Consider the following 15,781-nt stretch of genomic DNA (forward strand, 5'->3'; position numbering starts at 1 on the left):
GAACACACTGGCCAGGTCCACTCAACGGATGCCACTCTGCCGGTCGGTGCTTGGGCAGTTCCCGCCGTGGGTCCCGGACGGGATTATCAGGCTGGCCAGGAGGGCCGCCGGCGCAACCGTACGTCCACTGTCTCATCGCTGGCACGCGGGGGGCCTCCAACAAGGCCATCAATTATGACAAACTCCGAGAAGTCGTTCAGAATCCAGATGAAAACCCTGCAGTTTTCTTTAATAGGCTCACTGAAGCTTTAACCCAGTACACCCGCCTGGACCCTGCCTCCGCAGCCCGGGCTACTCAACCCATTTTATCTCTCAGTCCTCCCCCAATATCTGTAAAAAATTAAAGAAGGCCAGGGAGGGTCCTCAAATGTCCATTCCCAACCTGGTGAAAATGGCATTTACCGTCTTTAACACCTGAGAGGAAGCAGCTGAACTTAAGAGGCAGGCCGGGCTCTAGCTGAAGGTACAACTCCAGACCCCAGCCTTGGTGGCAGCCCTGCGGTCGGCGGGCTCCGGGAGCCCACAGACAGGGGGAACCAACCGCACCCGCCTGGGGCTTGCTTCAGATGCAGAACCAAGGGACGCTGGGCCCGTCAATGTCCCAATCCCAAGGAGCCAATGCAGCCATGCCCTCAATGTCGAATGAGAGGCCACTGGAAATCTGCCTGCCCCAGCCTCCGAGAATCCTCGGTGTCTCCACACGGAGGAAACTCAGCCTTCCGACTACTCGGATTGGACGATGACTGACGGGGCCCAGACTCGGAACCCCCCCACCCCCAAGCCCAGGGTCACACTCCAGGTAGCAGGTAAGTCCATATCCTTCCTGTTGGACATGGGGGCGACCTACTCTGTTCGGCCTTCCTACTCAGGGGCCAGTTTCCCCTCTCCAGTAGCAGTGGTGGGAAGTGATGGCACCTCCTCTATTCCACCGACCACCCCGCTCCTCTCTTGCAGCCTGGATGGGTTCCCCTTCTCACACTCCTTCCTTATCATTCCTTCCCACCCAGCTCCTCTCCTCAGCCGGGATATCCTACATAAACTCAAGGCCACCATCCGTCTTTCTCCCTCACCCATGGTCTCTGCTCACCTCATCTTACCCTTAATTTCCCCTGATCCCACCACCCCATCTCCCTTTACTCATCTCCCCAAGTCTGGGACACCTCTAAACTAATTGTGCACACTCACCACCCCCCAGTAAAAATCCAGTTAAAAGATCAAACCTCCTTTCCTTCTCGTTCCCAATTTCCAATTTCAGAAACTCACCGACAGGGTCTTAAACCCATTAATTTGTCCCACTGCTTTATCTGTGCAGCCTTGGGCAAGGCCCCCCTTAGGGTGGCCGTTCTCCTCCCCAAACAATTTAACTGCACCAACCCCACACCCACACCTCCGGGGCCTTCTCCCTCTCCCTGTAACATTCCCTTATTCACCGACCCCCTCAACTGCCAATTCCCTTTCTGCTATTCCACCCCTAACACTTCCCCCTCTGCAACATCACCTTGTCAAGTGTTACCTCTCATCACGCCCCTATTGGTGGTTTCTTTTGGTGCAACGGCACCGTTTCTAAATCTCTCAGTACCTCTGTCTCCCTCATCTGTCTGCCGGTCTCCCTGGCTCCACGATTAATGATCTATAGTCAGGCAGAAGTAGCCCCCCTCGCCAGCCCCCCAGAAAAGCAGAAACAAGTGGTCGGTCTTTCTCCCACTAGTTATCGGGGTCTCCCAGGCCTCCACCCTGGTGGCCACGGGATTGGGGACGGGGCCTTAATCCACTCTGTAGACTCCACCAGGGACCTGAAAGGCTTCAAGTGGCCATCAAGGCCTCGGCAGTCTCCAGCCTCCCTGCAACGCCAGGTAACCTCAGTGGCCCGGCCGGCCCTCCAGAACCCACACGCCTCTGGCCTCCTCACCGCAGACAAGGGCAGAGCCTGCACGTCTCTCAGCGAAGGATGCTGTTACTACGTCAGTGAAACAGGTGCACTGGAGCCCAATCTCCACACTCTCGCCAAACTTCGTGAGTCTCTGGAGGCCCAATACCATGCCAGCGGCCCAATGACACCCCGATGGTGGCAGCCCCCACTGGCCACACGGCTCCTCCCCCTTCTAGGTCCACTCCTAATCATAGGCATACTATTAATGGTGGCCCCTTGCACTCTCCAATTCATCCAAGAATGAGTTTGCAGAATGTCTCGAGTATCTGTCAACCAACTCCTCCTACACCCCTACTCCCGCTTGCTCACTTCCGAGGGACCCCACAATGCCCCTTACTCAGCAGGAAGTAGCCAGCTCTGAACGGATGCCCTATAACAACAAAAAGATCAGAATGTTGGGCCGGGGAGATCAAGGGGGATTGGGAGGCACCAACAAAGTGGCGTGGACCCTCCATCTTATCACCCTCACCTTGGAACTTTCCCGCCACCAGCAGACAGCCCAAGGACATGTCATCGGGGAAGACAGGACCTATGCAGGAAACCTGAACCGCCCCTTACCCAAACCCCATATAAGGCCATAAGCAGTTCTCACCCCATACCGACTCCACCAGTAATATGCCCTAATACCTATCACCCCAGTACAGACACAACCCCTTACCCCACCCCCTTAAAAAACTCGCATGTACTCCCCTGGGCACCACTTCCCCGGCCGAGACTTGCCCAGCTTCACTCCTTTGTGGGGCTGTGGAACCTTGCCCAAGAGCGCTTCCAAAAAAAGCCTGCCTCAACCCACCTTTGCCTGGCCTCTCTATTTCATTTCACTACCAGCCGGATCAAACCTAACATCCCCCACTTCTCTCCTGCGGCCTAATTTCTGAAAGACGCATGGCCAGGTGCCCCTTCTAGATCCCAACTCTGACAAAACAACGCAGAGTCCCACCAACTGGCTGGCCTCAGCACCTGCAGACAGCCTCAAGGGAAAACGAGAGAAGTGGGTGCATCCGCACCTGGGAACAGGCTGCCCTGCCTCAGGTGCCCACGGTGGCACCGAGGGACCCATCCCCTTTGGGAGACCCTGTCCTCTGCCCTGTCGCTCCACACAGGGCACACCCAAGGCCCTGGGACAATCCCTGTCGCCCTGCTGAGGGCTTCCTGCAACGGATCAGGAGCCCATCCAGAAGACAGGGTTAAATGCTGTTTGTCTCTGGGCACAGGCCTTGGAGCCAGCAGCCTTATTCTGTTTTTGAGTTTAGCAGATGTTGACTCAAAGAAGGGTCCTTTCAAAACCGGAGCAAGGCATATGCGGGAACAAGTGGAGAGCTGCCACGCAGCATGTTTGAGAACTGGATCAAGGGGGGCTGGCCACCAGCAGCCTGGCCAAGCTCAGGGGCGCAGGCTGGGTGGGAAGGGAGACGGCAGGAGACGGGCACGCCAGCCAGGGCAGGGGGCCCCACCAGGGCCAGGATGGCTCCTCCGCGGTGCCAGCAAACTCCAGACCCTCGGAGGACAGACCCCAGGACAGGCAAGGACACCCAGAAGGGGCCCCCGGGGAAGAGAGCTAACGCTGTCAGGAGCCCAGAAACACACACGGCTCTGCCCTGAACTGGCGTGCCCAGCCTCAAAGCCGGCTGGCTCGTCTAGGAGCCAAGGGCCTGGGGCAGACATGAGCTCGGCAGCGCTACCCTAACCGCGCAGAGAGGGAGGCATGCGGGCAGGGCTGCCACGGTGCCCGGCGTGCAAGCTCCCCGGCTGGCTGTGCGAGCCACAGCGGCGACATGTGCAGCCCTGATCTCACACCACTGCAGACAGGCTGCTCATGCGGCTCTAACCGACTGAACTCTGACAGCTACGGGCACCCCGGTGACCCTCAGCACCCGGGCTGGAATTTCCACATTAACCCCCAGAAGAGGAAACAGCATTTCAGAATGGGGAAACAGAAAGACTGGGGACATTCAGAATGAAAGTCCCCCCAGCCCACGGCCCCATAAATGGGAAGAACCCAGGCTGCCCTATTCCCTCTGGGCCTCCCGACCCCTCTGCCTCTGGTCCACAGAGGGAACATCAGAGTGAAGCTAGAAGCTGTTCCTCTCCTCCTGAAGAACCCCTGCACTGTGCCAATCCAAGCTCCTGGGAACCAGGTCCCAGACCCCGAGGACCAGGGAGCCAGGCGAAGGCGGAACCCAGGGGGCAGCAGTGGGAGCCAGTTCCCGGGGGACCGGCTCTGCCACCTAGACAGGAGCCCAACTTCCCCAGCTGTAAAACCCCTGGCTGCTGGGAAGGCGATGGCGTGCTGTGTGTCAGGAGCCGGCACGAGAGGAGCAGCTGCTAGCCTGCAGGGTCACAAGGGCCATGCTACCTCGTCCAGGGGTGTAGCACAAAACCCTGCCCTGCGACCTTCATCCACAGTGGCGCTCGGCAATGTCCGTACCCCCAGGGTCGGGCCCAGGGACACCCCCACGCCCGCCTGTCTGCAGGATCCCATGTGCAAGGCCAGGCTGCACCCCAAAGGGCCTGCAGGCCAGACTCCCTGTTGCGTGTCTGAGGCATGAGGAAGCAGAGAAGCAGGGTTAAGACAGAGCTGCTGGAAAGGACAGGGAGGGGCAGGTGTGTCCGTGCCCAGGGTCACAGTGACGCTGTCCTCCACCCTACATGCAGGCAGGGCTACCCCCTAGCAGGCTGGGGAGCAGAAAAGCAGATGTGGGCTCTCAGGGCATATTCCCACCCATGACCTCCGATCATGCCTTCAGCACTTGGGAAACAGAATACTTCCTCCTGCTCTCATTTTCAAAAAAGAATTTGTTTTAATCACAATCATCAGGCATTTATTTTTTTTAATCACTTCTACCCTCACTTAACCCAAGGATCTAGACTTACGACATGAGACACATACGTAAGAGAGGAAAAACATGATTAGCATTAAGTTTATTTTTCAAAATGTTCCCAAACTAAAAGGCATTTAATAACATGAAACAGAACGACTAAGGAACGAACAAGCAAAAGCAACGATGTACAGAGCAAAACCCACCCACCGATGCTTCCAAGGGACCAACACAATAAGACCATCTCCACTCACGGATGGAGACCACAGGACACAAAGTCACCGCCAGACCAGACTCCCGGGCTCCTTGCACGGAAAAAGAGTAAACAGGCACTCAGTCCAAACAGCCACTTCAAAAACACCAGCAAGGAAACAAACAGGTTTCTAAAGACACAACAGGGAGCCAGTCAGGGCAGCAGCTCAGAGCTTCTGAGAAAAGAGGCAGGGCCTCCCCTGGTTCTTGAACCCAACAGGGCACGAGATGCAGAGATGCAGGAAGAGTCCTCCCAGCTTTGTTCCTGTCCTTCGGGACTCAATGCACTTTGCAGAGGTTGCTGGTGAGGGGCCAGCCCACCCAGGAAGATGGATGCAGGTACCCTGTCCACGTCCAAGGGCAGGACTCTGCAGGGGCAGGTGTGGAGGGCCACCCACGACCCTTTTCCCAGCCAACATCCTTCCAGCACATTTCTCCGACCGACCTTCCTCTTTCCCCTCTTAGGGTTTTTTTCTGTAGTTGCTGTAACAAACTGCCACAAACAGTGGCTCAAAACATACACGTTCGTTAATCTTAAAGTCTGGAGGTCAGAAGTCCGAGGCGGATCTCACAGGGCTAAAGTCTAGGTGTTGGCTTGTATTCATTTCTGGTTGCTCTGGGGAGAGACCACTTCCTGCTCATTTGAGTTGTTGGCAGAATTCAGTTCCTCGTGGTTGTAGGACTGAGGTTCCTACTGGCTGTAAGCAGAAGTCCGCTCCAGCTTCTAGAGGCCACCACACCCTCCGGCTCGCGGCCCCTTCCTCCATTCTCAGAGCCCGCGACGGCAGACCAGAGATTGTCTCCAGTGGACTCTGACCACTCTTAAGTACTCACTTCATTCCAGTGGACCCACCAGGTCATCCAGGACAAGGCACCATCTCAGGGTCAGCGGATCTGCACCCTTCATTCCATCGGCGCCCCTCACTCTCCTGTGCCACGACACCTGCTTCCAGGTTCCAGGGGTAAGGACGTGGACATCTTTGAGGGTCATTATTCTGCCAACCACACCCCATCCTCTGGCCAGGACCCTGGTGATCACCTCAACCCCTGACAGCAAGCCCATCCATGAATGTTGCCTGCCCTGCCTGAAGCCCAAGGAGAGAACCTGTGCTCATGTGCTCTCTCTCGTCCTCACCCTCTTCTCAAGGAGGATGAACAGGACTGCAGCACACCCTTCGGTGCTTTCTCACAGTTCTTCCATGGCCTTCCGATCCCTGCATGCTTCCCACCCCTCCTCCCACACGGCTCCCCTCCTGGTTTCCTCCCTATCCTGGGTGTCCCTGCACCACGCCTCCCCTACCAGGCACACTCTGCCGCCCACCCCACATCCCCGCATCTCTGCATCTCAGAGGACTGGCTCCCCCTCCATCTCCATGACCTCTTCCAGAAGGGCACGGCCTTCCAGTGATGCAGGGTCCTGTGCTTCTGCCAACAGCCCTGGATGGTGGCCTTCGACACAGACAGTATCTCCCTCACCCTAGTGGCCTGAAAGCCACATCTCCTGGGTCAGCATGCAGCACAGCACCTGGCACATGAAGTACGAAGTACGTTCTGAATGAATAAACTGTCCCAACTATCCCTCCCCACAGCTGAAGAGTGATGGCAGCCTGTTAAGATGATCATGGAACTGACATCTCACTGGCTCAGAGACTCCTCGGGCTGTGACAGCTGGAAGCTGAAAGCTGTCAGTCACAACCCTGTGAGCTATCTTCTGCTCCAGCTCTACCCTGAGCACCCACAGCCTCGCCATCTTCAATCTAGGCCCTTCTTGCCGCCATCCCACTCATGGTGTCACCCTTCCCAGGCCCCAGTCACCCTCCTGTTGGCAGAGTCATGCTACGAGAGCAAGCACTGGACCCACACTGAAAGGCTGCCTGTGCCTGCATGCTAGACTTCATCTTGTCACCTACAGTTAAGTGTGGCAAGAGTACCCCCACAACTGCAGAAAGCAGCCGCCCTCAGGAGCCAAGCGAGTCAATGGCCTGAGAAAGAACTGGCCCCAGAGAGTCAGACCGAACCTTTCATGATTCCCACCATCCATTCTCTTGACTCTTACGGTGCCACCATCATCTCTCACCTGGATGTTCGTCACAACCTAACTGCTCTCCCTGCTTCTGCCCCTGCACTCGCAGCCCCCAACCTACCATCCACCCAGAGCCCAAGGTGATCCTGCCACGCCAGGGGCGGCTCAAGCCACCCCTGTGCCAAGACCCTCCAAAGCATTCCCCCGTCACAGTAAGAAACTGAACGCCCACATCTTTACACTGTGACCACGAGGCCAGCCTCCACCGCCTTCCAGACCTCGTGCCTGGGACTCTCCCCCTCCTCCCTAGGCCACTATCATCAAGGGTCCCTGCTCTGCTCAAGCACGCTGGTGTCCCTCCCGACCAGGGCCTCTGTGCTCACTAGCCCTCTGCCTGGACCACTGTCTTCCCAGCCACCCAAGGGGCCTGTTTGCTCACCCCCTGCAAATCTTGCTCAAATGTTACCTCCTCTGTGAGGGCTGCTCTGGCCACCTTATCACCAGGAAACCCTCCCCACTCCATGTGCCTCCAAACTGTCTACCCCAATTCTCTGCTTTATATTTTGGTAACAAGATTCCAGTTGCCACCTTCTCACGGGTAACACTCTTAACTTAGCTGTAGTCTTTATTCTCTGCCCTTCCCGCTCCACTGTAAGCTCCGTGAGAGCATTGGTTCCGACGTGTTTTGTTCACTGGTGTATCTCTAGCCCCTGGAACTGTGATTGGCACAGAGTGCTGGTTAAACAAATATCTACTGAGTGAATAAGTTTTCAAACTCTCAAAGCTGGTCCAAGAGGCCTTCTCTCATGCTCATCAAAAAGAATCAGACTTGACTAAACAAATATGTGCCTGCAGGTCCCAGCCACTTAGGTCTAATCCAGCTTCACAGGTTATACTTGCAGAAACCGATGGCCCCAAGGGTGACACGACCTGGTGAAAGTCACACAGAGATTAATAGAAAAAAAAGGCTGAAACACCACAGAACCAAGTCAGACGTCCTTCTAACATATCACACATCCTGCCTCACTCAGAAGAGAAATATCTAAGAAAGCACTGGCCAAATAGACAACCCAAGGACCAGGGTGTGCGGAGGTCAGGGGGTCCACTGGCAAGACCGCCTCTCATGTAGGGTGAGACCCTGGCCAAATCACTTACTCCCTCTTGGCTAATCTGGAAGGTAGTCTAAATCAATCACCATTTATCAGCACTAGCAATACAACGGGGAGGAAGACAGGCTCCCGACCCTCGCAGAGCTCACAGTCTGGAGGAGAAAACGAGCACATAGCAGCAATGCTGAGTTTGATGCATAAAATGGTACTCTATCCAAACTGCAAGCAAGGCTTTACGAGTAGGTGAACTCTGAAGATCAAAAAATAAAATAAGCCAAGCAAAAGGGGGGAAAGGGAGGCTAAGAACATTGTGGTCAGCTCTGAGAGCATGAAGCAGACAGAGGCATCACGCAGCATGGACACCAAGGAACCTGCAAGCCCGTCCACACCACTGAGGGCAAAGTTCAAAGCAAGGAGGGGTGGGAGATGTGGCTCAAGAATTGGGCAGCGCCTTACTGTGCTTCTCCACAGGGCATTTCAGGCGAAACAAGCAAGGCCTTCACCACAGCCGACCTCAGACAGCGCATTGCTTTGTGACGCTAAAACACTAGCGAGACGCAGCACTGTAGGGACCAAGAATTGTGCCTGGCCAACAGAAAGTTTGGGAGATACCAATCAATGATGGCAGATACTCTCCCTGAGTACCAGCTATAACTGTCTTACTGATGGGCAATGACAGAATGATTATCAAAATTGTGAAAGACTGTGCTATATAAATAACCCCTTAGGGTAGCCCGGGGGGCTCAGCGGTTTAGAGCTGCCTTCAGCCTAGGGCGTGATCCTGGAGATCCAGGATCAAGTCCCACGTCTGGCTCCCTGCATGGAGCCTGCTTCTCCCTCTGCCTGTGTCTCTGCCTCTCTCTCTCTGTCTCTCATGAATAAATAAAGTTTAAAAAATAATAATAACCTCTTAACAGTTCAGTAGTCTGTGGTTAAATCCGTTCTTTCTCCTCTGCATTTCCCTAAGCTAATGTCCATGCTCAAGGAGTCAGACAATCCTGGGAACCACTGAAAGGGCTGGCAGAGATGCAGGAATCCGGCCACGACCTCTGACAGCACAGTGCTCGCGCAGGTAAGGACTAAGCACGTGGCAGGTGATCACATATGACAGTGAGCTACTCACTGGCAAAAGGGCATATCTCCGCCAACTCCTGGTGCCCGAAACAGAAGCATCGCCAGAGCAAGGCCGTGGCAGGCGAGGGGCACAGGGGGCTGGGTAGGCCTTTCTAGTGGGCCTGCCCTCACCTCTGTGCCCCGCCCTCTGCAATGACAGCCTCCGGCAGTTCTCCAAGACTCCACTCCAACTCCTTAACTCTGACAAGGGAGCTGCTCTCAAAAATGCCTAAGACACGCGCATCGTTGAAATCAGAGGGCCACAAAGGTCTGTCTTTGGTGACGCAGAACCTCACAGAGGAAAGCTGAGGACCACAGTAGCGTCCGAGGGCTGTCGTAACACAAGAGAAATTGATCCTCTCACGGCTCTTCAGGCTCAGAAGTCCAAAATCACGGTGTTGGCAGGGCCTTCACAGAAGGATCCCTCCTTCCTCTTCTAGCTTCTACTGATTGCCTGGAATCCTTGGCATTCCTGGGCTTGCACACATATGGCCACAACCTCTGTCTCCGTCTTCACCTGCCATCTTCTCTGTGCCTGTGTCCAAATTTCCCTGTCCTTCTAAAGATACCAATCACTGGACTAAGGCTCATTCTATGAGCCTGGGTATGACTTTCCAGTATAACCTCATTCTAACTTGATTACATCTGCAAAGATGCTATTTCCCAATAAGGTCACATCCACAGGTTACAAAATGAATCAGGTGCGGGGGTGGAAGGGGAGTGGGGGGGGACGCTACTGAACCCAATACAAGAACAAATTACTAACAGATACAGTCCTCAGACCAAATGTTTATTCGCCATCATAACTACATACCGCAGCTCCATTATTCTCAGCTCAGCTGGTGCTTAAGAGTTGGGGTTTATTTAGACTGAGCAAGAACCAGGACCTAAAAGCAACACACAAAAGCTCCACTGCCATGTGGTTAGTTTTCCCTGGAGTCTACGTTCTGGGGCATCTGCATCTGCAACCACTGGGACCCCCTATTCCCTACCATTCCGGAATCCTCACATCACCTTGGACCCTGACTTTGGTTGGGATGAAAGCTCTCTTATTCTTCAGTCACACATGATGCTGTGGAGTAAAACGGGACCTCTGGCTGCCTCTGGTGATCCTGTCCCAAGTCACCATGTCTGAGCAGTGAGGAACCCACTCCTACTAACTCCTGAACCACTCTGAAAATTAAACCTTTCTGGCCGAACACAGTGAATTCCAAAGTTTGCGATTCTTTCACTCAACTGACGGTGTTAATTATGCAGCACTTACAAATAAGCTGTGCTTGGAAATGATTCCACATGGAGTTGTTTTAATACCACAATTCCTAATTTTCAGCATGTCAGACATCAGCTTCCAAACAGAATAGTCCGTGTTGTAAAATCTTGAAATCTGGGACACCTGGGTGGCTCAGGCTGTGACCCCGGGGTCCCGGGATCGAGTCCCGCGTTGGGCTCCCTGCATAGAGCCTGCTTCTCCCTCTGCCTGTGTCTCTGCCTCTGTGTGTGTGTCTCTCATGAATAAATAAATAAAATCTTTAAAAAAAAGAAAGAAAGAAATCCTGACACTGGTTTCTCTCTAATCTGCTTCCACCAGCAGCTGATCTCCTAGGCACGGTCCACTACTGTCTTCACATTCCCAAGGCCCCGGCCAGGGCTCAGGGACACGCCAACCAGGCCCCTGGAGCTGTACGCTGCACCCAGGTCGTTGCAAGTACTTCATTTCTTGCTTAATTTTTTTTCTTAGTTTGCCTCCCGCTGCTGCCTGGAGGAAGGAGCTGGTTTTGAGGCCAGAAAAGTGGGATACGGAGAGATTCACAGGGAGTCAGGAATCGGCTTGAACAAATTCTCAAAAAAGGCAAAAGTAGCCCTAGGTGGGCAGGACAGAGCAGGAGGCCAATTGACTGCCCCTCCCCCTCCTCCCCTCCCTCCCCCTCCTCCCCTCCCCCTTCCCCTCCTTCCCTCTCTCCCCTCCCCTCCCCCTCCCCCCCCATGCTCCCTGCGGCCACCGTCACCTCGCAGACCCAGCGCTTGACACCCCCCCAGGTCCCCCCACGCCCCTCAGGTCGCCAGCGGCGCCCCCACAGCGCAGGTCGCCCTGCCCCAGGCCCCCAACTCCACCCCACTGCCCGGCGGGCCTACGCGCCCATTTGACCTCCGACCCCTGACCCCGACCCGGCCTCCCCGTCACACCCACCTGCCCGGGACTTTGCTGTTGCTGCGCTTCCAGAACTGCTTTCTGGCCCCGTCGCTGGCCATGGCCCCTCCTCATCCCTCAGACCCGCGGTCCCGACACCCCGAGAGCGAACGGTCGGCCTCGGCGGCCCCTTCCTGTACCCCGGGGGGGGGGCCCGTCCGCCGTCCCGGGACGCCGGAGCCTGGAGCCGAGAGGCTCTTCCGCCTCCCTCCGGAAGTTGTGCTGCCGCTCCCGGAAGTCCCGCCTGCGTCCCAGGCGCTCGCCTGACGCACGGCGCGGGCGCTGACGGCATTAAGGCGCGACGACGGCGAGGAGGAAGTGAGGTGGCTGCGGCCTGCGGGGCGGGGACCCGTGTCCGGGCGGCTCTGTGCTCTGCTGCCGGGCCCGGGAGAGGGGGGGGTGCCTGGGGGGGGGGGCGGGGACCCCGCGGGGGGGCGCGGCGGGAAGCGGGGAGGATGGAATTAGCCTGTGCGGGGGACATGGTGAAATAACGGGGCGTGTCGGGCTCAGAAAAATAACGCCGCTGAACTTACTTATCTTCACGTTTCTTCTTTTTTGTTTCCTTTTTTTTTTTTTTTTTCCCAATTTAACGTAGCGCCCGGAACTTGCGAGTTACGTAGGTGGCTCGCCCTCGGTGTCGCAGAGCCGGGGCCGAGACGTCGGGGCTGGCATCTCTGCGGGCGACAGGCCTGCGGTGCGCTGTGACCTTGGGAGCCCGAGACACGCCTGGGCCAGTTCTGACCTGCCGCCCACCCGCCGGTGGCCTCGCTGCACCCCTGGCCGCTCGAGGGGCTGCGTGTGCAGCGGCGCCCAGCACAGGCCGCCCCTCCCGGACCTGAGCTCGCGCCCTTTCCACAGCTGCTTGTGCTCCCCTGCAGCGTTGGCCTGTTTGGTTTGTATCTGACCCCGCACGCGGCTTGGGAGACGCTGCTGGCTCAGCCCTAGGTCTTCCGCCTCTGTAAATGTTTGTTGGAGGAAAGCCAACGGGGACTCTCCAGGGATCCCCTCGTGTCACCATAGAAACCCCAGGAATCTTCTCTGTGGGGCGATCTCCGTGGATCCTCGGTGACCCGCAGGTGACACGGCCTCAGGAGGGTTTCAGGGCTCCTTTGCTGCACAGCCTGATGAACTGTCCCGGATCCTGTCCTTACATGAGCTCAGGGAACCTCCAGAGATGTGCTGATAAAGTTTCGGTGGATCCTCGGGGACTCCTTCCCTACACAGCCTCAGGCAGCCTCCTGGGATTCTCTCCTAGGGGAGCCCAGGGAGGCCCTAGGGGTCTCTTCCCCACGTATAGCCCCGAGGCCTCAGACTGGTGCCTCACAGCATCCGGGATCCCCAGAAGACATCACCGGGGATCTTAGGGGTTCTTGGCAGCTCTTCAGGCTCATTGCAAGAATCAGTGAGATGACAGCAGGATGAAGATGGAAGCACAGTTGACAGAGCGAAAATGGACAGTAGTAGTGATTGGCTAGATGCGATTATAGCAGCTTAGATCAGTTGTCCCTAGAGCTTGAGGATGCTTCCCTGCCTCGTCTCCTAGGGGAAGGAGCAAGATGACACCAAGATTGACAAAGGCTGCAGGACCCGCTGAGCGAAGGGTTGGTAGTGCCGATGACAGAAACGAGAGCAAGGGGTCAGCCTGTTGGTAGCCTACGTTTATGATGGGTTTAGGATGAATTGGGTTGAGGTCACAGCTTTAAGGCCTCACCCATGCATGAGGTTAGAGGACAGATTAGCCTCCAGATAAGGGAATGGGAGGACTGGCCAGGGCAAAGTCACAGGAATAATAGGGCAGCATCATGAGCAACATGATCAAAACCCAAGGCCAAGACAATCTCCAGTAATGGGTTTTGGCCAGAGGGTGTGGTAGAGATAGGGTGTGGAAGAAAGAGCATCTGGTAAAAGTCCAAGTGTATAAAATATGGTAGCTATAGAATCTAGAAATGGGATCTCTGCAGGCATCAAACAGGACATGAATGAACAGAATGAATGAGTGGAGCCTTTTGCATTCATTTGTGCAACAAATAATTGTTTTAAAGATTGAGATAGAAAGCATGTGGGGTGGGAGCAGGTGGGGGCAGGGAGGGAGAGGGATGAGCAGACTCCCTCACTAAGTGCAGAACCCAACAGGGCTCAATCCCATGACCCTGAGATCTGAACCAAAATCAAGAGTCCGACGCTCAACAGACTAAACTGCCCAGGTGCCCCTGTGCAACAAATAATTTTTTTAATTTATTTATTTAAAAGAGAGCATGTGGGGGATCCCTGAGTGGCTCAGCGGTTTAGCACCTGCCTTCGGCCCAGGGCGTGATCCTGGAGACCCAGGATAGAGTCCCACGTTGGGCTCCCTGCATGGAGCCTGCTTCTCCCTCTGCCTGTGTCTCGGCCTCTCTCTCTCTCTTTCTCTCTCTCTCTCTCTCTCTGTGTATCTCAATAAATAAATCTTTAAAAAAATAAATAAAAGCATGTGCACTTGAGAGAGCACAAGTGGGGGATGGGAAGGGAAAAGCAGATTCCCCCAATGAGCTGGGACTCAGGGCTTGATTCCAGGACCCCAGGATCATGACCTGAGCACAAACCAAACATTTAACTGAGCCACTCAGGCACCCCAACAAATAATTTTTGAGCAGCCAACACAAGAAGCTTACTTTCACTACAATTTAGGCTAATGGAAATCAAGTTCAAGGACATGCCATTTCACACATAAGAGATGGGCAGAAACTTAAAAATCTGTTGATGCCAACATTGACGAGGCTGTGGATTTGTGAGCAGTGCAGAATGAACGGATTCACTGCTGGTGGGAGTATGAATTGGTTCAGCAACCCTCGACAGCCATCTAGCAATTTCAAGCAGTTGATGCACATATCAGACAACCCAGCAATTCCACTGCTGGTATTCTAGAGCAACTCTTCACGTGTGCAAAAACAAGAACATTCATTGCAACAGGCTGCTACTACTGGTGGGGAGAAGGTCAAACAGTCATCTACAGGAAAATTGATAAAGGATACATAGCTATCCAATAGGATGCTCTGTGGTAATGAGTAAATTAGTTACATATATCAATACAAATGAATTTTGCAATATTAAGTGAAAAAACTTTGAGTATGGATGCATATGCTATTTAATCCTATTTTTTTAAGATTTATATTTATTCATGAGAGACGCAGAGACAGGCAGAGGGAGAAGCAGGCTCCCCACAGGGAACCTAATGTGGGACTCGATCCTGGGTTCCAAATCCCGGGATCACACCCTGAGCTGAAAGCAGATGCTCAACCACTGAGCCACCCACGTGTCCAATAATCCTAATTTTTTTAGAGTAAAAAAACTGCTACATGCTATATTCAGGAGAGTGATTGCCTCTGGGTATTGGTGGGGACTGATCAGTAAGTAAGGACTTCAGGGGCTTCAATTTTATAATGATGCTTTATTTGTGATGGCAGAGGGAGTGTATTCAGCTGTTCTATTATTTATGACTTCTCATGTATAAAATATTTGCCAGCAAGCACATGACGATTATGGAGTTCCTACTGCTGTGTCTGTGAGCACACTCTTGGAAAAGGATGCAACAATGAACAAGCAGTGATCACGGAGAGGCTGGGGGGGGGGGGTCAGGATAATCAAGATCTGTGACTGTTGTTTAAGGTGGGGGGAGGGTGGGGGGAGATGGAACAAAATGCTAGGAGTGGTTCCAGGTAGAGGGAGCGGGTCACCACTGCAGCAGGGAGACAAAAGAAGACTGGGGTGCTGGGTAGCAGGTGTCTTCTGCAGGCTGCAGGTGATGTAGGTCGGGTTCCCCAAGAGGCAGATGGTTATGTGCAGGCAGCTTCTTGGGGGAGAGGTTGAATGGTGAGGGGCCGACGGGCCTGCAGAGATGTCCTGAGTGGAGGTCAGGGTGGAGCGTGTGCCCCGCACACAAGCCAGCCATCGCACGGCCGCCGCCCTGAGCAGGGGTGCCTGCAGCTGCCTTTGCCGTAAACGGGTCCCCTGGACCAATGCAAGGTGGCACAGAGGCTCCTGTTGTTGGGTCAGACTCCCTGAAACCCACTCGCAGGACACCTGTCCTTGAATGTGGGTCCTCTGGCCTCCACTCATGTGCCCTGCAACCACCCTCCGCACAGGGGATGCCAGGGCATGTGGTCTGGCCGGGCATCCATTCCCACCCAAACCTCCTAAGTCCTCAGGACCCCGGGTGGCTCAGCAGTTTAGCACTGCCTGCAGCCCAGGGCATGATCCTGGGGTCCTGGGATCGAGAGTCCCCCATCGGGTTCCCCGCAGGGAGCCTGCTTCTCCCCCTGCCTGTGTCTCTGCCTCTCTCACCGGGTCTCAGGAATAAATAAATAAAAG

The 15,781-nt window shown here is 54.9% G+C and overlaps 1 protein-coding gene and 1 long non-coding RNA gene across 5 annotated transcripts in view; one reads left to right on the plus strand and one right to left on the minus strand.

The window, feature by feature from the left end:
• The window catches only part of TBC1D22A (TBC1 domain family member 22A), a 333,653-nt gene extending 321,926 nt beyond the window's left edge, over nucleotides 1-11,727 (minus strand). For 2 of the 4 annotated variants that reach the window (XR_011997920.1, XR_011997919.1), the window contains exon 1: nucleotides 11,435-11,676. Coding sequence is in view for 2 of the 4 variants with exons in the window: in XM_072741980.1 (XP_072598081.1) it covers nucleotides 11,435-11,496 (62 nt within the window). In the remaining 2 variants the exon portion in view is untranslated. Of the gene's footprint in view, nucleotides 1-11,434 lie in introns of all 4 variants that reach the window. The other 2 variants (XM_072741980.1, XM_072741981.1) reach the window with 2 other exon arrangements.
• Nucleotides 11,683-14,947, plus strand: LOC140595935 (uncharacterized). Its single transcript, XR_011997921.1, has 2 exons — nucleotides 11,683-11,757; nucleotides 12,030-14,947. It is a non-coding gene; the product is annotated as an uncharacterized lncRNA (long non-coding RNA).
• The last annotated feature ends 834 nt before the right edge of the window (nucleotides 14,948-15,781 follow it).

The sequence above is a fragment of the Vulpes vulpes genome, chromosome 16 (genome assembly GCF_048418805.1).
Source record: "Vulpes vulpes isolate BD-2025 chromosome 16, VulVul3, whole genome shotgun sequence".
NCBI classification, from domain to species: domain Eukaryota; kingdom Metazoa; phylum Chordata; class Mammalia; order Carnivora; family Canidae; genus Vulpes; species Vulpes vulpes.